Here is a 20,469-nt window from a genome sequence, read left to right as displayed (position 1 = left end):
CGTGGTGAATGAACCACCATTAATGGGATACAAATTATATCAAACTAATAGGGTTGATCAAATTGGTGGAGGGGTGTGTTATATGTTAAGGATGCCATGGAGTCAAATAGGATAAAACTTCTGCAGGAAATAAAATGCAGTGAGGAAACTTTACAGATACAAATTCCATGTGTGACAGGGAAGAGCATACTGCTACTGTCCACCTGGATGGGATGAAAAAACAGACAGTGAAATGCTAACAGAAATTAGGAAGGCTAATAAATTTGGTAAAATTAGGATTTCAATTACCCCCAAATTACCTTGATAAATGTCTTCTTGGGACATGTCAGGGAAGTAACGTTTTTAGATGTCAGTTGGTCCACGTCCCAACTAGAGAGGAACATTTTTTAGATCTCACCTTTGTGGGTAACACAGGACCTGGTGTAAGGGGTGGGGCTGCTAGGCGACAGTAATTCACAATGAACAAAGATGACAAAAAAACTGCACTAAACCAATACCAAAAACTCCAAACTTCTTGTGGTAGAACTTAAGGGAGATTATGATAGAATGAGGAAATCAGTTAGGGAAAAAAAAAGAAAGGAGAGTTTTGCAGAGTGGACATTATCTAAAATGACCATTTTTGAGGTTCAGATAACCTATTCCACACATTAAAAAAAAAAAGGTTTAAAGAATTGGAAACAATGGCCAGCTTGGGTTAATGGTGAGGTGGAAGAGGTGGAAAAAGCCAAAGAGCATCTTTAAGACAATGGAAAACAGACCCTAATTAAAAAAAAAAAACAAAAACAACAACCACCCAGAAATGAGCCAAGAACTGGCAAGTTAAATGTACCAAAGTAATACAGCAGGTCAAAGAAAAGAAGCTTGCTGTAGAGGCAAGAACTAATACTAGAAATGTAAGTATATCAGAAGCAAATGGGCCTCCCCATGATCAGAGCTCTGAATGCAACTAGCATGCAAATGCATGCAAACAGGGCTAAAACTATTCATCCCTAATGACCAGCGACCAGCGCGCCAAAGATTGGCTCGCTGTCTGTGGCAAACCCTAAATCAGCTCAGAGCTGGCATAAAGGTTTGCAGACCATTGGGGAGGAATTGTGAGCCCTGTCCAGCATGCATTTGAATGCTAGTAGGCCCCCATTCCCCCCAATGCAGCAGCCCCCTGCAGGAACCCCAACCCCCCCCACAACAGGGGGTTGGAGGCCCCCCCAACATAGGTTGGGGGGGTGGCTTGAGATCCGGTGGGTCTCCAGTCCCTCCTTACCCCCCCCAACATCTCCACCTGGTGGTCTAGCGGCCCTTCCCCACCCCCCTATCTTAAGGTGGAAGAGGGAGGTGGCCGCCTGCAAAATGGTGGTGCCCACTGGTGTGAAGAAGGGCCGCTAGACCACCAGGTTGGGGGGGGGTTGACCCACGACCCACTGAGACACCAGAGACATCTGAGGGATGTTGGGGGGGGGGGGGCTGGAGATCTACAGCTCCCCTGAACCTGTGTCGGGAGGGGGGACCAGAGGTCTGCCGGACATCCAGCCCCCGTTTTGCCTGGCTCAGGGGTAGTTGGGGTCTGGTGCTCCCATGGACCTCCAGCCCGTTTGACAGGTCTGGGCTTTTGACAGCCCAGACCTGTCAAACAAGTGAGGTAGGACTGTGCCTGAGAGCATGCTCAGGCACAATCCTCCTGCACCTCTACCCCATGATCAGAGAGAATTGCGTGCTTAAATTTGCATGCAATTATCTCTGATCATAAGTGCAGTAAAGTACCGTTGACTGAGAAATAAAGGGATGGACAGTAATCATCTGATTCCTAGGTAGATCCAAGATAGCCAGTGGAGTGGATAACCTGGAGCGAGTAGAAACCATGAGAAGAGATCTCCAAAAATTAGAACAATGGTCAAAGGTTCAGCAGTTAAAATTTAATGCCAGGAAGTGCAGAATGATGCACTTGGGGTGCAGAAATCCAAAGGAGATGTACCAGATAGGAGATTGATAAGCATAGCTCAGGAGAGGGACTCTGGGGTGATGATGTCTGAGGATCTCAAGGTGACGGAATTATGCGAGAAGGCGGTGGCTATGGTCAGAAGGATGCTGGGGTACATACAGAAGGGTATAATCATCAGAAGACAGGAGGTATTGATACCCCTTGTACAAGTAATTGGTGAGGCTACTACTACTACTACCTCACTTGGAGAATTGTGTTACGTTTTGGAGGTCACATCTTGCTAATGACACAAGAAGTCTTGAAGCAGCTCAGAGAAGAGTAACGAAAATAGTATGGGGTTTGTGCCACAAGACATACGAGGAGAGACATGAGGACCTGGACATGTACAGCCTAGAGGTAAGGAAAGATAGTGGTTTTAAGATACAGATGTTCAAATATTTGAAAGGTATTAATTTACAAACAAACCTTTTCCAGAGACGGGAAGGTGGTAGAACTAGAGGAAATGAATTGAGGTTGCAGGGGGGCTGACTCAGGAATAATGTGAGGAAGTACTTTTAACATAGAGGGTAGTAGATACCTGGAATGCCTTCTCCACGGGAGGTGGTGGAGATGAAATGGAATTCAAAAATACATGGGATACACAAAGGAATCCTATATGGAAGGCATTGAATCAAATGAGCTTAGCAGTGATTAGATGGCAATACCAGTAATTGACAAGCAAAGACAGTACTTGGCAGACTTAGAACATAAGTACATAAGTATTAACATACTGGGAAAGACCAAAGGTCCATCAAGCCCAGCATCCTGCTTCCAACAGAGGCCAATCCAGGTCACAAATACCTGGCAAGATCCCAAAAAAGTACAAAACATTCTTTACTGCTAATCCCAGAAATAGTGGATTCTTCCCAAGTCCATTTAATAATGATCTACAGACTTTTTCTTTAGGCAGCCGTCAAAACCTATTTTAAACTCCGCTAAGCTAACTGCCTTTACCACATTCTCTGGCAACGAATTCCATAATTTAATTATACTTCTATGATCTGTGCCCTAATCGTGGCTGGATGGGGGCTTTGATGTCAACTTCAGTAGCTGAAGAACAAGGCCCATGCCGGGCAGACTTCTACATTCTGTGCCTGGAAGTGGCAGGGACAGACCAGGATAAAGTATGAGTTTATCTTGTTGAGCAGACTGGATGGACCAGGCAGGTCTTTATCTGCCGTCATCTGCGAACATACTTACCTGTAGCAGGTATTCTCCGAGGACAGCAGGCTGATTGTTCTCACATGTGGGTCGACGTCCGCGATGGTCCAGGAATCGGCAAAAACTTTTGCAAGCAAAATAAATACAAAGTCTTTTCAGAGAGCTCCGTCGTGCGGGCAGCGCAAATCGCGTATGCGCGAATGGCGTCCCACCTGCAGCGTGAGCGTGCCTCCTTAGTGTAATCAAAACGCATAAAAACAAATAAACAACAACTCCAAAAGGGAGGAGGGCGGGTTTGTGAGAACAATCAGCCTGCTGTCCTCGGAGAATACCTACTATAGGTAAGTATCTTTGCTTTCTCTGATGACAAGCAGGCTGCTTGTTCTCACATTTGGGGTATCCCTAGCAGCCAGGCTCACTCAAAATAATGAAGATTGGTCAATTGCACCTCGCAACGGCGAGGACATAACATAGATTGACCTGAAACCAAACTCAACTAACTGAGAGTGCAGCCTGGAACAGAACAAAAATGGGTCTAGGGTGGTGGAATTGGATTCTAAACCCCGAACAGATTCTGCAGCACTGTCTGCCCAAACCGACTGTTGCATCGGGTATCCTGCTGAAGGCAGTAGTGAGATGTGAATGTGTGGACTGATGACCACGTTGCAGCCTTGTAAATCTCTTCAATGGAGGCCAACTTTACGTGGGCCACTGACGCAGCCATGGAAAGACTTTGTAATTTATTTTGCTTGAAAAATTTTTTGCCGATTCCTGGGCTGCCGCGGACGTCGACCCACATGTGAGAACAAGCAGCCTGCTTGTCCTTGGAGAAACTATGTTACTATGTTTCAGTTAGTTATAAGTAAGTCTTGGATAGCCTACCCTGCTCTCAGTTCCAAACAATTTCTGAAAACAGAGTGATTCCTGGACCACGTGAGTCTCTGCAGAATTCAGGCTCTAACTCTGTGAAATGTATCATCTTTACTAACAGCATCAATCACAGTATCTTTTGTTTCTGTTACGTAAGGAAAAAATATATACTTTACAGCAGACCAGATCCTTTGTTGGTTGACAAACCAAGAGTCAGTCAGAGATCTGGGATGAACCTATATGTGAGAACTTTCCCATAACAGTAATTTTATTCTGTTTCTACCGATGGATGAATAATCCATGGTCTGAGTTATTCAGGGTGGTACATCCAAAAATAGCAAAGTGCCGGTTTACTACCTTCATTAAGGAAGCTAGCACAGGTTTTGCTGTGCAGTAGATATTAGCGTAGAAGAAAGTAAAAATCCCTTATACTGTGGGCAGGGGAAGGTTGCAGGTGTGACAGGTGGAACGGAAGTATGGTCATTTGTGACAGTTAGTGCATGGGGTCAGTGCTGTACGCTAGCTGACACGAATGCCAGTAGTGTGCTGGTCACTGGAGTAGGGTTCAGGTTGCTCTACTGTAGCAGTTCCTTTTTCTTTTAAACTTCTGCAGATCGTGCATGTGCATGTAATGCAATGCCAATGGTGTTGTCTGCCCTGTGCATTAAATGCAGGGAAGATGCCGGGCATGCCCCCTACATTTACCATACAGCCTTTGCACTTTCAGTTATGGTGCAAATAAGGGCAAAAATTTACCGCACTTTATTAACATGTACCTAAGTAAAAAATGGTCTACTACTCCCCTTCTAAATCTCTCATATTATCTCTGGGCTTGGCTCTGAATGCAAACGCTTGAGGAAGAAGTAAAAGAGTTCTGTTGATATTTCAGTCAATAAATAGTGAGCAGGCAACAGCTGTACTCTGTTTAATGCAGTACTTTTACATTTTTTTAAAAATCTTTCTCAAGGATAAGAGCAAAGACTAGACTGGCATACATGCTGCCTTGTTGGAGACCATATCACTTATCTTATCCCTTAAAAGCAAACAAGGGTTAAGTTCTTTGTTCTCCAGCATACTGAAAATTTAAACGTAAGAAGTCTAAAGCTAGAATCAGTAGAGAAATAATTATGAGCAGAAAGCCCATTTTGGGTACATCGAATTGAATTAAGGTCTCCCAGGTTCAACTGAACAGCAGGATGAGACCAGGAATACTTGGGAAATCAAAGCACAAGAGTTGGATGAAATCAGGCTCATCTGCCTGAACTATAGCACCACTAGTTCCATGTACAAATATCACAAAATGCACTTCAGTTACTTCAATATCATTTGAAAACAGGTGTCCAACAATGGAAGCATATAACGCCATTTCAAATGAGCATCCTGATCTAGAACACAGGTAACTAGAAGCTTCAATCATAACTTCTTCCAATTAGAAACCAGTGACAATTCTTGACCACTAAGATTTTTTAGAGGAAATACTGCAAACACACACACACCAAAAAATAAAAAAAATTTTACTGAATAATTTTGGAGAAGACAGCAGATTTAGTAAGACATCATTTATTTAATAAAAATTATATATGAAGGATTGGACCAAAGCTAAGAACCAATGGGAACCCAGCAACACAACAAAACTAAAGCTCGAACTGGACATAACTCTATCTCCTTTCGATTCCCTAATGTGTCTGTCACACATGAACTTTACTCTATCATAGTATCACTCTGTATCTGTCATACCGGAATTGGCGATCACCTTCACGGTACTATGTAAGCCACACTGAGCCTGCAAATAGGTGGGAAAATGTGGGATACAAATGCAACAAATAAATAAACAAACTTCTCTAACTTGTCATGGTTCTTTTAACGCAAAACATATTAAAGACAATCAGTACGAGTCAAAAAGAAGAATGTTTTGAATACCTGTTAAAAAAAAGGGCAGTTTCTTGTCATTTACAGTTATAGAAGTCAGTCAAGAATGGGTCTATTCGAAACTGTGTTACTTACAAATCCTGCATAAAACCTTCTATTTTTTCAAGAATCTCCTATTATACCTGTGAGTAGGAATAGGCATCCTAACTATAAGAGAAAAGATGACCTGCTGCTATGGTCACACTTCTGGCAGGACTGTAATAGAGCTGAAAGGTCATGTGACCATTTTTCCTGGTACAGCACAAGTTCCAGTAGTAGAAAACAAATCCCTATTATGACAGATAAGAATATAAGTATTGCCATACTGGGACAGACCAAAGGTCCATCAAGCCAAGCATCCTGTTTCCAACAGTGGCAAATCCAGGTTACAAGTACATGGCAAGATCCCAAAACAGTGCAATACATTTTATGATGCTTATCCTAGAAATAAGCAGTGGATTATCCTAGAATAGGCCAGTGGATTTTCCCCAAGTCCATTTTAATAATGGCTTATGGATTTTTCCTTTAGGAAGCTATCCAGCTCTTTTTTAAACCCCGATAAGCAACTGCTTTTAGTACATTCTCTGGCAAAGAGTTTAATTACACATTGAGTGAAGAAATATTTTCTCCGATTCATTTCAAACTTACTACTTTGCAGCTTCATTGCATGCCCCCTAGTCCTAGTATTTTTGGAAAGAGTAAAAAGCGATTCACGCCTACCCTTTCCATTCACTCATTTTATAGACCTCTATCATATCTCCCCTCAGCCATCTTTTCTCCAAGCTGAATAGCCCTAGCCAGTGGCGTACCTAGGGTAGTTGACACCCGGGGCCGGTCATTTTTTTAACACCCCCCCCCCCAAAAAAAAAAAAAATCCAGTACTAGGCATGCCGAGAATACAAAACACTCAGGACCTTTAGAGCAATTCTACTATACCATAAGCAGTCATTTCTACGAGTCACACAAGGAAAAGGAAAGCATCTTAAACACTACAGTGAGCACTAGAACATCAATTCACCTATTGTAAAACGAAACCAGACAGAATAGTACAGATCGTAGATCCTGCACAGTCAATGCCAACTGAAAGCCATGTCTTTTTCACAAACACAGATACACCCTAATCCACTATAGAATAAGTAATCATAAACTTTCTATTTAGACAAAAATTAAACTGAACCCCCAATGCCAGACTCTGCATACAATGCAACACCACAGAAACAGAAACTGTCCCCTAGTACTGTGCAAAATATAAAGACAGCAGATGTAAATTTGAAAAAAAAACCTAACAAGTACCAATCACCACTTTACAAATTAACAAATAGAAATAAAACAAATATAGAAAGTAAAATAATACCATTTTATTGGACTAATACATTTAGCTTTCAGAGGCCAAAACCTCCGTCCTCGGGTCAGTACAGTATAGTGCTGTTACAGTATCCTATCCTGACCTGAGGAAGGGGGTTTTGTACTCCGAAAGTTAGTCAAAATGTATTAAAATTAGTCCAATAAAAAGATTACCTTGTTTACATGTTCTATTATAAACATTTATTAACACAGCTACAATACTACTTTATCCTAAAGCAAAAAACAAAAATATATATTTTATTTACAGTTTGTTGTCTCTGGTTTCTGCTTTCCTCATCTTCTTTTCACCATCTTCCTTCCATCCAGCATCTGTCTTCGTTCTCTGCCATCCAGTGTCAGCCCTCTCTGCTGTCCCCTCCATCCAATGTCTGCCCTCTCTCCTGCCCCTTCCATCCACATCTGCCCTCTATCTCTGCCCCTTCCATTCACTGTCTGCCCTTTCCCTTCCATCCACTCCACTGTCTGCCCTTTCTCTCTGCCCCTTCAATCCACCATTTGCCCTCCCTCTCCCATCCATCCAGGGTCTGCCCTCCCTCTCGCTCCCCCTTCCATCTAGGATCTGTCCCCTCTCTAACTGCCCCTTTTTTCAGCCCCCAGTTCCAGTCCCCTTCTCCTGTCTGTGACCCCCACCCCAGTCCTCTTCTCCCCTCTGAACACCCCCACCCCAGTCCCCTTCTCCCCTCCCCGTCTCTCATCTGAGGTCCCCAACCCAGTCCCCTTCTCCCCTCCCCTGTCTGAGATCCCCACCCCAGTCCCCTTCTCCCCTCTTCCCCTCTGAACACCCCCACCCCAGTCCCCTTCTCCCCTCCCCTTCTCCCGTCTGAGACCACCACCCCAGACCCCTTCTCCCCTCCCCTGTCTGAGACCCCCACCCCAGTCCCCTTCTCCCCTCCCCTTTTCCCCTCTGAACACCCCCACCCCAGTCCCCTTCTCCCCTCCCCTTCCTTCTCCCGTCTGAGATCCCCACCCCAGTCCCCTTCTCCCCTCCCCGTCTGTGACCCCCACCCCAGTCTTCTCCCCTCTGAACACCCCCACCCCAGTCCCCTTCTCCCCTCCCCTTCTCCTGTCTGAGACCCCCACCCCAGTCCCCTTCTCCCCTCCCCCGTCCCTGTCTGAGACCCCCACCCCAGTCCCCTTCTCCCCTCTGAACACCCCCACCCCAGTCCCCTTCTCCCCTCCCGTCTGAGATCCCCACTCCAGTCCCCTTCTCCCCTCCCCGGTCTGAGACCCCCACCCCAGTCCCCTTCTCCCCTCCCCGTCTCCCATCTGAGATCCCCAACCCAGTCCCCTTCTCCCCTCCCCTTTTCCCGTCTGAGACCCCCACCCCAGTCCTTCTCCCCTCCCCTTTTCCCCTCTGAACACCCCCACCCCAGTCCCCTTCTCCCCTCCCCTTCTCCCATCTGAGATCCCCACTCCAGTCCTTCTCCCCTCCCCCTCCCCTGTCTGAGACCCCCACCCCAGTCCCCTTCTCCCCTCCCCTGTCTGAGATCCCCACCCCAGTCCCCTTCTCCCCTCCCCTTTTCCCCTCTGAACACCCCCACCCGAGTCCCTTTCGCCCCTCTCCTTCCCCACCTCAGTCCCGTTCTTACTGTCTGAATCGGCGAAGCAGCATCGCAGGCAGCGCCTCGTCTGCCCTGCTTGTAAAAATCAAATCTCCATCTCCTCGTCTTGACGTCGACTCGGGCCTTCCAATCAATCACTATGTCCCGCCCGCCCTCGCGGAATTTACCTTAGAGGAGGGCGGGACATAGTGATTGATTGGAAGGCCCGAGTCGACGTCAAGACGAGGAGAAGGAGATTTGATTTTTTCACAAGCAGGGCAGGCGAGGCACTGCCTGCGACGCTGCTTCGCTGATTTTTGTTTAAAGGAGGCGGCGGGAGCGGAGCACCCCCCACCCACTGGCACCCGGGGCGGACCGCCCCCACCTTGGTACGCCACTGGCCCTAGCTCCTTTAGCCTTTCCTCATACGGAAGTCATTCCATCCCCTTTGTCATTTTCATGGCCCTTTTCTAATTCCACTATACCTTTCTTGAGATGCGGTAACCAGAATTACACACAATATTCAAGGTGTGGTCGCACTATGGAGCGATATGAAGGAATTATGTCTTCATTTTTGCTTTCCATTCCTTCCTTAATAATACCTAACATTCTATTTGCTTTCTTAGCCACCACCGCACATTGAGCAGAGAGTTTCAATGTACAATCAATAATGACACCTAGATCCCTTTCCCGGTCAGTGACGCCTAATGTGGAACCTTGCATTACGTAGCTGTAGCTCGGGTTCCTTTTTCCCACGTGCATCACTTTGCACTTGCTCACATTAAATGTCATCTATCATTTGGATGCCCAGTCTCTCAATCTCGTAAGGTCCTCTTGTAATTTTTCACAATCCTTTTGCAATTTAAGAACTTTGAATAACTTTGTGTCGTCAGCAAATTTAATTACCTCATTAATTACTCCCATCTCTAGATCATTTATAAATATGTTTAAAAGCAGTGATCCTAGCACAGACCCCTGGGGAACCCCACTATCTACCCTTCTCCATTGAGTACTGACCATTTAACCCTACTCTCTGTTTTCTATCTTTATTTTTTATTTTAATCATTTTATATAATTAATTCACATTTATCACATAAATGTAAGGAAATACAGAAATTAATATAAAGAAAAAGGAAAACATTTTCTCTCAACAATATATATATTTATACAATTGTCCACAATTGGAAGATCCAAGATCAGGAAAACAATCTTAAAGAAAATAAGAAAAACTCGAAATGGTTAATCTTACACTTCACATTTTCTGAGGGAGGAAGGTTAATCGGTTATTGCAGCTGGTACAGTGGTAACTGAAGGAAGTTGCTGCAGAGGATTCTTCATCTGTTTCCACAAACTCTTATAATTTCTTAGGTTCAAACAAATAAGTAATAAGGAAATAAAACACTTACAAGGGAATCGCGCTAGGAAGGTCCCACCTAGGGCAATGATTACTGGCTTGAAAGCCAAGACTTCACACCTCCCAGTCTGCGATTCCCTTGATATGTCAGGAAATATATTCATCTTTGAACCCAAAAAACTATCAACCATGTATCGGAAATACTATTTCAAAACATTGTTCCTATCTAAATCAAAGGCAAAAGTCACTATTAATATAACTATCTATAACTTCTGAATTTTCCAAAATGTCAGTTAAACTTACATCTCTTTTCTCTGAGAAAGAAAATTTTTAAGGAAATATAAACCACTTCAGTCACCAAAAGGTGGCTATCAGAAAGTATTAGCAAAGTATCAGAGAAATATTTCTTCAAGAATTCAGTAGCTAATATATAAGATATTATAGGTAAATTTATCATTCTCAAGTTGTTTTTCCTTAACTGGTTCTCCAGAAATTCCAATTTTTTACAAGAAAGATGACTATTCTTATTTACCAAATTATCTGATTTTCATAGAGAAACCATTTCCGTAATCAACGTCTATTTTTATATCTTGGACTTCCACTTTGTTAGATAAGTATTAATATAAATTCTTTAACTCACATTCTGAAAAATTTTAAACATCTGATTTTAAACATCTGAAGAAGAGAGTTATTCACACTCTGCAGCAGTTCCTATAGTACGTCCATTATGACATTACTGGCTTCACCAAGTCCAATTTCTCCACAGAAACCGCTCTAGATATCTTCGGGGGGGAAGAGCTCACTCTCCAATCCCCCAGTTGGTTTATTATCCGGAGTCGATGCTGCGCGAGGACCTCCTCGGGTCACGTGAAAATCCTAACCCACTTCGGGCGTTTCTATTATTGACCTCCATAGCGAAGCAATACGTTTCCGGGTCTTGGAGGGGTCCTGCCAACAGGGGGACTCAAAGTCACTCCCTTTCCACTGAGATTCGGCAATAAAGCTTTGCTGTTCCCCGAAGCAGGAACAGATATCCCTGACGTTATGACCCCGAATCTCTCCAAAACAGACTGAGAAGTACTGGGAACCCCAGCCGTGTTCAAGGAGGACAACACCATGGCTTTGCCTTTTCTCTTCCCTATTCTCTGGGGAGCACACCTTCTTCTTCATGCACTCTGGTGTAAAACGGAAACTCAACTAGCGTACGTCCTCCCTCAACGCCATCTTTGGATCCTCCAGTTTGGGACACTCTTTGTCTGGTTTCTCCTCAGAGGCCTGTCTGATATGGGTAACCCTACAGCATAGCCCTCTGAGTTATTGAAACATGGAAGCCCCTCCACCTCTGCAGGGTGGTGTCCCTTCTGAGGGGTGTTTTCTATCTTTTAAACAGTTTTTTAATCCACAATAGACCACTACCTCCTATCCCATGACTCTCCAGTTTCCTCTGGAGTCTTTCATGAGGTCCTTTGTCAAATGCCTTTTGAAAATTCAGATAAACAATACTGACCGGCTTTATCCACGTTTGTTCACCCCTTCAAAGAAATGTAATAGATTGGTGAGGCAAGATTTCCCTTCATTAAATCCATGTTGGCTTTGTCTCATTAATCCATGCTTTTGAGTACGCTCTGTAATTTTGTTCTTTATAGTAGCCTCCACCATTTTGCCTGGCACCGACATCAGGCTCACCAATCTACATCTCCTTTGGAACTTTTTTTTTTTTTAAACGGCGTTAAATTGGCCACCCTCCAATCTTCCAGTACAATGCCGATTTTAAAGGTAAATTACATATTACTAACAATAATTCTGCAAGTTCATTTTTCAATTCTATCAGTATTCTGGGATGAATACCATCTGGTCCAGGCAATTTGCTACTCTTCAATTTGTCAGATTGCTCCATTACATCTTCCATGTTTATAGAGATTTCATTCCGTTTCTCTAACTCAGCTTCTGATACCATTTCTGGCACAGGTTTCTCTCTCAAATCTTTCTCAGTGAAGACTGAAGCAAAGAATCCATTTAATCTCTCCGCTATGTCTTTTCCCTAAGTGCTTCTTTTACCCCTTAGTCATCTAGTGGTCCAAACACTAGATCATCAAATTTGATCTAAAAGTAGATTGTTGCTTGAAAAAAAATTTTTGACTGAAAATTTTATCAAGTGATTTCGTATGAAGAATCATTGTGCTTCACTTTACATTTTTAAAGTGTCTTCGTTAAGAAAGCAGGCTGGGTTCAAATATATTAGGTGCAGATCATTGTTGTGTAACACTTTTTTGTCATGCCATTTTTATGCTCTTTAAAATGTGTATTTGTGACATTATAATAAGGCCTACTGCTTTTCCCAAGTCTTTGTGAATAAGTTCCTCTGAGGTCTGAAATAGAATGGTGTGCCAGATCTTTTCTTTTTTTTTTATATCTGATTTAATTTCAATTGTAAAGCACTCTGATGTGCTGGCAAATGGCAGTATATAAAGACTTGTGATAAACAAATATTGGCAACTCTCTGGCAATGATACATCTACCCAAAAATAAACTAAGGGGTTGATATTCAAAAGGGTTTATCCCAGTAGGAGAGGCTCCTGTACAGTTAAACACCACTGAATTGTTCGCCTGCCAATATTCAACAGCTTTTAACTGGGTAGTGTCACTGAATATCTCTAACTGTCCATTCCCTAATTAGCTAGGTTAGGGGTGGTTTGAGGGCGGAGCTGGTTAGTGGTGATATTCAGTATGCTAACTGGCTAAGCAAGGGTATAAAGTTAGACAGCAAAAAGGTTGTTCTAATGTTATGTATTAAGTTAACTGGACACTGGTCTGAATATTGGCTGGTGCCCGGTTAACTTCAGGGTCAGCACGTGTACCCAGATATTCAAAGCTGGGAGCTGCACATGCCCCATCACTGAACATCCAGGGTTAGTTCAGGCTACAAATTAAAACTTAAAATTGGAAACAAAAATCAATCCATGCTTTTAATTAATCAGGGAAATCCAGAAAGAAATATTTTGATGATTTTTAAAGATATTTTTGCATTTGAAATACTCATACCTGGATATGCTGCCTGCTAGACTTCTTTCACTTGATAAATAAAAGCCAGTTTTATGTTCCTTTTTCATTCCAAGTTTCTCTGCTGTGCTATTCTGCTCAATCTCTTCTTCTTCTGTCTTCTTTGTTTCACTGTCACTGTCATCGCTGCCTTCTCCCAAGATGTCATCCACCTGCCAATGGTCAAGAGCCTATAAAAATGATGCACCATTTCATAACACATACTGAAACACGGTAAAAATTTAAAGCCTGGAATGCCCTCCTAGTGGATATGGTGGGGACAAAACAGTGACAGAATTCATAAAGGCAAGGGATAAACAGAAACTCCAGATGTAGCAAGATGGAATCAAAGCAAAACTAAAATGACTTTCACTCTTCAAGTAAGGCATACAGGGGAGTAACTTGCAGGAACTGTCCATTACAAATCTGAACAAAACAAAGGGTTGTGGCACGCATGGATCAGCAGGTATAGCCCTAAGCAAAAGTATAAAGAGTTGTAACTTAAATGCAAAGGCGGTTAGTGGTTCAGCTGTTTGGGGAGGCTAAAGTGGGTGGGAGCAGGGCCTGAGTTCTTAATTGTTTGACTACATGCAGAAAGAAAGATCAGCAAAATAGTTGCAGATAATATAGACCTTAATATGCAAATTTAATAAAAAGTATCCTATACTGAAGAATAAAGTGACAAAGAAAATTAAACAGTGCAAACTTCAGCCAATGCCTCTAGAGGCCTACAACCAGTTGGCCTCTTTCTCTCTCACCTCTCCCACTTGCCTGCAGCCCATCTGCCCCATCTTGTTCTCTCTTTCTCTCATACATATGTTTTCCCCTCTCTTCCAACCCTCAGAGAGCTTGGGTTTTTTTTTTTTTTTTGCTGGCTCATGAGACTGGGAGTTACAAGGTCAATATAAAAAATTATTTCTTATCTGACAATTTTCTTTCCTTTAGTCGCAGCAAATGAATCCAGAGACTTGTGGGTTGTGACCATCTAACAGCAGGTGGAGACAGAGAGCGCTGAACTGCACTGTCTTATAGGATGGAATGCTCCTTGGTCAGTCAGTATTTCTCATGATGAAAACAGAATTATAACATTTCTCCTTCCCCACAGGGGAAAGTGATAATCCAAGGACTGCAAACACGTAAACCAATTACAACAGTCCATCTAAAATATAAAAATACAGCAACAACTTCCAACAGAGAGAACTAACCGATAGGAACCACCGGAAAACAGGGTGGGCCTCTGGATTCAGGAAAATTATCAGGTAAGAAATAATTTTTCATTCCTTAGCATCAGCAACAGATGAATCCAGAGACTTGTGGGATGTAGCAAAGCAGTCCTAACTAAAGTACCGCGGATAGCACAGATACTCCAAAAGATGCATCTGACCGAGCAGAGGCATCCAAACGGTAGTGTCTGGAGAAGGTCTGCAAGGAAGACATGAAGTCTCCCTACATATTTCCTCCAGGGAGAACAGACGGGCTTCCACCCAGAAGTCATGACAGCTCAGGTAGAAGGCACCCAGAATCCGTCCGGAAGTGGTTTACCCGCTAGTAAACACAGATGTGATTGCCTCCTTAACCCAGCAAGCTAGCGTGGCTTTGGAAGCCACATTACCTTTCTGAGGTCCTGAGCAAAGCATGAATGAATGAGGACCAACGGAACTCGCTGGTCACTTCCAAACAGTGTAGGAGTAAACGGCGAATGTCAAGGAAGCATGAAGAAACAAAGGTTGATTGAGATGAAAGGCAGAAACTACCTTAGGAAGAAAAAAAACGGGACTGTGTGCCCTGTCATCCCCTTCAGGAGAAATCAAGAGGATCTCGACAGGATGAAGTCTGGAGTTCCAAAGTCCTGCTTGGATTGACTCCTGGATCTCTGATTAAAACTAGGCTGCCCTGTACGAGCACCTGGTATCTTTAAAACGAGGGCGAGCCTGACCCGAACGGAAAGAATGCTTAGACATGTCCTCAGGTAGACAATGAGTCTGAGTCACTCAGATATTTCACCAACTTCGCTAAGTCCTCACTTAACAACAGTGTGCCCTTAAAAAGGGAGCTTAACCAGTTCCTTGTTGAAGCTGCATCTGCTGCCCAGTGTTGCAACCACAGCAAACGACAGGTTGTGACGGCCAAAGACATCTGCATGGTTGACGCCCAAATCAAGCCATACAAGGAATCTGTCAGCTCCATCTCCATATCTGGCAATTCAGGAGCAGGTTGACTGTCAGACTTCTGGAAGGAATCTGTTGCACCCAGCTAAGGCACACCCCTAGCAGCATACAAGCTGAACATAGCTGCCTGCAGGGAGAGAGAACTTCTGAATTGTCAGAGGAAGGCTGCGCCAAATTCACCAGTTAAGGCTGAGTTTGGCTTGGAGGATTCATGAGAGATGGAGACTAACAGCTGAGGAGGATCCCCTGAAGTGGCCTGATGTGGAATCTGGCCCACGGAAGAACGTCCAAGATAGAGGCCATTGCACCCAGAACTTGAGCATATTCCCAGACCCCAGAAACTGGTAGGGAAAGTAGAACCTGATGGATGTGATCTTTTCCTGATGAACAACAGGAAGAAATATCTTCCCTAAGCCTATGTCGAATATCACTTCCCGATACGCCAAGATTTGTTCTGGAAACAACTGACTCTTGGTAAAATGGAATACCAATCCTAAGGACTGAAGGAGACTAGCTATCTTGGATGAAACTTGCAGACTCTCTTGATAGGAAGAGTCACAAATCAGCCAAATTGCGAGATATGGATGAATCTGCGATCCATCCTTATGAAAGAAGGTTGCCACTACTACCATGACTTTGAAAAAATGTCCTTGGTGATATGGAAAGTCTGAATGACATGTCATAAACTGATAATGTTTTCCAAGAATTGCAAATTACAAATGTTCTGTGGGAAGGTGAAGTGGGAATACAAAAACATGCTTCCTTGACATCCAGGGAGGTTAGAAAAAAAATGTATATATGTATCAACATTGATTGAATGTTTTATACTAGTGCACACTGTTGTTTGTATTAGGTTAGAAACGCTCCCTCATTGTCTGAAATTATTACAGACTGCAATGTTCCCATTGTGAAATGTTGAACCTTTAACACTGATGACTCTTTTGACGTCCTAACCCAGGTGGAAGGAAGCTCCCTTCTTTGGAACTACAAAATAAATGGCATAATTTCCCGTTCCCCAACTGCAACTGGGGACAGTCTCGATTGTGCCTAAATGGGTGTCAGTAAGGGCTCCCCGCTGCATGGCCATGTGGTGAGGTCTCTTACCGCATGGCCATGTGTGTCTGGGGGCTTTTTTTACCCACTGTGCTAAAAAGGGCCCTGCCGCGCAGGAAATACGGCCCCTACCGCTAGCGCAGGGCCCTTTTTCTCACAGCTTGGTAAAGGGACCTCTAAATGAGTTAGTGGTTGGCATTGGCAGTAGTTCAAACTTTCTAGTAATATTCAATACTTTAGAAGAAACAGCAATAGCAAATGTTTGAGCAGAAATATCTAAATTATTCGTAGTCAATGGATTGACTATAGCAAAAAGATCTTTTGATTCGACTTAAGATGTATTTTTTTTTTTTAAATCATAATCGTCTTTCTTTGCAGATAATATTGAAGCTTGTTAACTGAATAATTCTGGCATAAACAATTGTTTAAGATCAGGGGTAGAAAGTTTCCACCACTGACACTCTAAGGGGTCCTTTTACAAAGGCTTGCTAGCGTTTTTAGCACACAATAATAAATGTATGCTAAATGCTAAAGATGCCCACATATTCCTATGGGCGTCTCTAGTGTTTAGTGTGCACTAAAAACGCTACTGCTCCTTTGTAAAAGGACCCTTAATTGCCTTAATTTCTGTTTCTGCTTTTTCAGTAAGGAAGAAAACCAAAGGGCAATATATATTCTAGATCTACTTTTTTCTTTCATGGGTGCAACTTGATCAAAGGCACTAATTAGTGTAGAGTCCCCTCCTAATAATATCTTCAAGTGGCAGAGATGAAAGGTCTTGTATATGCGCAACCAAGACGACCAAAAAAAAATCAGTGATCTCAAATTCACATCTAGTCAAGAATTTACTTTGGTATTTCCCAAAGAACTCTGTAGCAACTGAGAAGCACATTGTAATTCTCTTATGATCTGACAATGGTAAAGGATCCATTTGGATCGTTTTCATACTTGAATCTAACATAACAGAATTTACAAATATCATATCCAAAGTATGGCCTACCTCATGTGAAGGGCCATAAAAAGATGGATACCAACCCAAGGAGGACAAAATCTTAATAAAACCAGAAACAATGCGATCTTGACCCAGAAGATACATGTGGATGTTAAAATCACTTAATATTGTATTTTTAACTGCGCTATCATACATAAAAAAGGATAAAACTTGTACAGAACATCAGGAGGACAATAAAACAACAAAATGTTTGTTACACAAGAAGATATAAGGTTTCACAATTTGAATCCAAATACTACTACTACTACTACTACTACTTATCAATAAAAAGGCTTCATTGTAAAATTAATATTGCTTTTGTAAATAAAACACCTCCTTCCTCTATTACCCTTCCTCACTTGTGATATAGATTGATAAGATGGACATATTTGGTTTAAAACAATAGTCAGCTTCAGATAACCCAGGATTTTGTAATACACAAGGTATCTATATATAAGTCAACAATCAGATCAGAAATTAGTGAAACCTTATTTCTGACCGAATGGGCATTAAAGATAAAACAAAAGCTATACCCTTTCCTGGCTTGTAACAACTGTTAATGGCTTGTTTTTTTTCCAACTGTCATCTTAGTGGACAATAATCCTCTCCTCATCATCCGGAGTCTGCACAAAAGAGTGCTCCTTTGTTGCACTCCCACCCCCGGTGTCTTCCCTAGCTTGAAGCAGCTGCAGCACTCCCCAGTGACAACACTGGTGAGTGGAGTCGAGCTGGAATTCGCTACAAAGCTTAAAACATCTCACAGCAGACAGAAGCACAGTCCAGATGATATAGAAGGAACGCTGACAGTGATTTTGCTCTCACTGTATTAGTTCTGGGTGGAATGTATTCCTTTAAACTGAGAAAGCTCAGCAATTGTATTGAGGAAGCAATAACATCCTGCTCACCACTGGTGACTAAACCTCAGTGACTCAATGCCACTGCTCTGACTCACGAGTCATAGGACAAGGTTATTATGACAGTTGTCACGTGTATCAATAACAAAGAAACAAAGGGAGAAGATAGGAGTAACAATGATAGTGGAAAGTCTTCCTGCCTCCCTCAAGTGGTAGGATGACAGGACAGGGTTGGGAAGAGTATGCATAGCAAAGGTGTCAGAAAGGATAGCCTGCCAAAACAGTACACAGAGGGCATCAGGGGCAAAGAAAAGAGAACACAAGCAAGTGAAAAGCATAGAAGAGAGAGCAAACTCAAATAAGGAGGGAATGAAGACAGGGGTCAAAACAGTAAGGGGTTAACTGAAAAGAGAGAAAAGAGTAAGAGTAAGGAGGAGAATGAGAGCACCAAAGGGGCCATGTGTTACAATTGTGCACTGAATTCAGTGCACATTTTCCTAATACATGGACCTGAATAAAACTTGTAGCTGATGCAATAACAAACAGAATGCAAATTACCACAGCATTCAATGTGTGCTGATAGAAAAACAACATACACTGTTGCTGTATTCTGCCACAGTTTATTGCATCAAGCATTTTTTTTTCTCCCTTCCTTTCAGCGTGCAGGTCATTTTATGCTTGACTACAGGTATTTTTTTAATGCATTTCTTTTGCAATCTGCAATTTGATATTCATCATTATGGTGACATCTGATATTTTCAATAGCTAGGAATTATTTTGGAATAACTTGGTATGTTTCTGCAATTTAATTTTGATATATGTATATTCTGTTGAAACTTAAGTTCAGAGCGGATTAAAAACATATAAGACATTATAAATCCCGCCAAACTAAAATCTGCCCTATATTTATACACTGATTCATCTGCTCCTTAGCATCAATGAAACAAAACATAACATAGTAGATGACGGCAGAAAAAGACCTGCAAGGTCCATCCAGTCTGCCCAACAAGATAAACTCATATGTGCTACTTTTTGTGTATACCTTACACCTTGATTTGTACCTGTCCTTTTCAGGGCACAGACCGTGTAAGTCTGCCCAGCACTATCCCCGCCTCCCAACCACCAGCCCCTCCTCCCACCACCGGCTCTGGCACAGACCGTATAAGTCTGCCCAGCACTATCAGGGCCGTGCCGATGCGGTAAGCGAGGTAAGCGCCGCAGGGGGGCGCCCACCTCTGGAGGGCGCCGCCGCGGTGCTTACCCTCGCCCCGCGCTGCCAAGGCCTTTAAATCTTTTACTTGGGTCGCAGCAGCGTCAGTGAAAGCGCTGCCGACCAGCAAGGGCGGGGCGGTGGGGGCGGTCCGCCCCGGGTGTCATCAGAAAGGGGGGTGCCGCCGCTCCCGCTGCTCTTCTTCCGGGCACCCCCCCCGCACCAGCCCTTTAAAAATAAATTGCCGACGCGAATAGCAAGCACAGCACCTCGTGTGCAAGTAAAAGAAGCGGATCCGATCATCTCATTGGGCCTTCCCTCACTGTCCCGCCCTCCTCTGACGCAACTTCCTATTTCCTCTAGGGCGGGACAATGAAGGAAGGCCCAATGAGATGATCGGATCCGCTTCTTTTACTTGCACACGAGGTGCTGTGCTTGCTATTCGCGTCGGCAATTTATTTTTAAAGACTGGGTGGCAGGGAGAAGACGAGGCAAGGTGAGGGTGGGGGACAGATGGGGTGACCGTGAAGGTGGGGGGGGGGGGGGGACTCGGATAGCAGAAGGGACTGGGTGGGAGACAGATGGGGTGAGGGGGACTCGGATGGGCAGAAGGGACTGGGTGGGAGACAGATGGGGTGAGGGGGATGGGCAGAAGGGACTGGGTGGAAGACAGATGGGGTGAGGGGGACTCGGATAGCAGAAGGGACTGGGTGGGAGACAGATGGGGTGAGGGGGACTCGGATGGGCAGAAGGGACTGGGTGGGAGACAGATGGGGTGAGGGGGATGGGCAGAAGGGACTGGGTGGAAGACAGATGGGGTGAGGGGGACTTGGATGGGCAGAAGGGACTGGGTGGGAGACAGATGGGGTGAGGGGGACTCGGATGGGCAGAAGGGACTGGGTGGGAGACAGATGGGGTGAGGGGGACTCGGATGGGCAGAAGGGACTGGGTGGGAGACAGATGGGGTGAGGGGGATGGGC

The 20,469-nt window shown here is 43.7% G+C and overlaps 1 protein-coding gene across 3 annotated transcripts in view; it reads right to left on the bottom strand.

Annotated features, from left to right (window-relative positions):
• The window catches only part of CTDP1 (CTD phosphatase subunit 1), a 360,755-nt gene that overhangs the window by 26,829 nt on the left and 313,457 nt on the right, over nt 1-20,469 (bottom strand). Inside the window, exon 12 of one of the 3 annotated variants that reach the window (XM_030211931.1) lies at nt 13,217-13,404. The exons of 1 other annotated variant lie outside the window; for it this stretch is intronic. In XM_030211931.1, the coding sequence (XP_030067791.1) occupies nt 13,217-13,404 (188 nt within the window). The remainder of the gene's footprint in view (nt 1-13,216; nt 13,405-20,469) is intronic. One more of the 3 variants, XM_030211939.1, reaches the window with a different exon arrangement.

The sequence above is a fragment of the Microcaecilia unicolor genome, chromosome 1 (assembly GCF_901765095.1).
Source record: "Microcaecilia unicolor chromosome 1, aMicUni1.1, whole genome shotgun sequence".
NCBI classification, from domain to species: Eukaryota; Metazoa; Chordata; class Amphibia; order Gymnophiona; family Siphonopidae; genus Microcaecilia; species Microcaecilia unicolor.
This window is presented reverse-complemented; position numbering and strand designations above follow the sequence as displayed.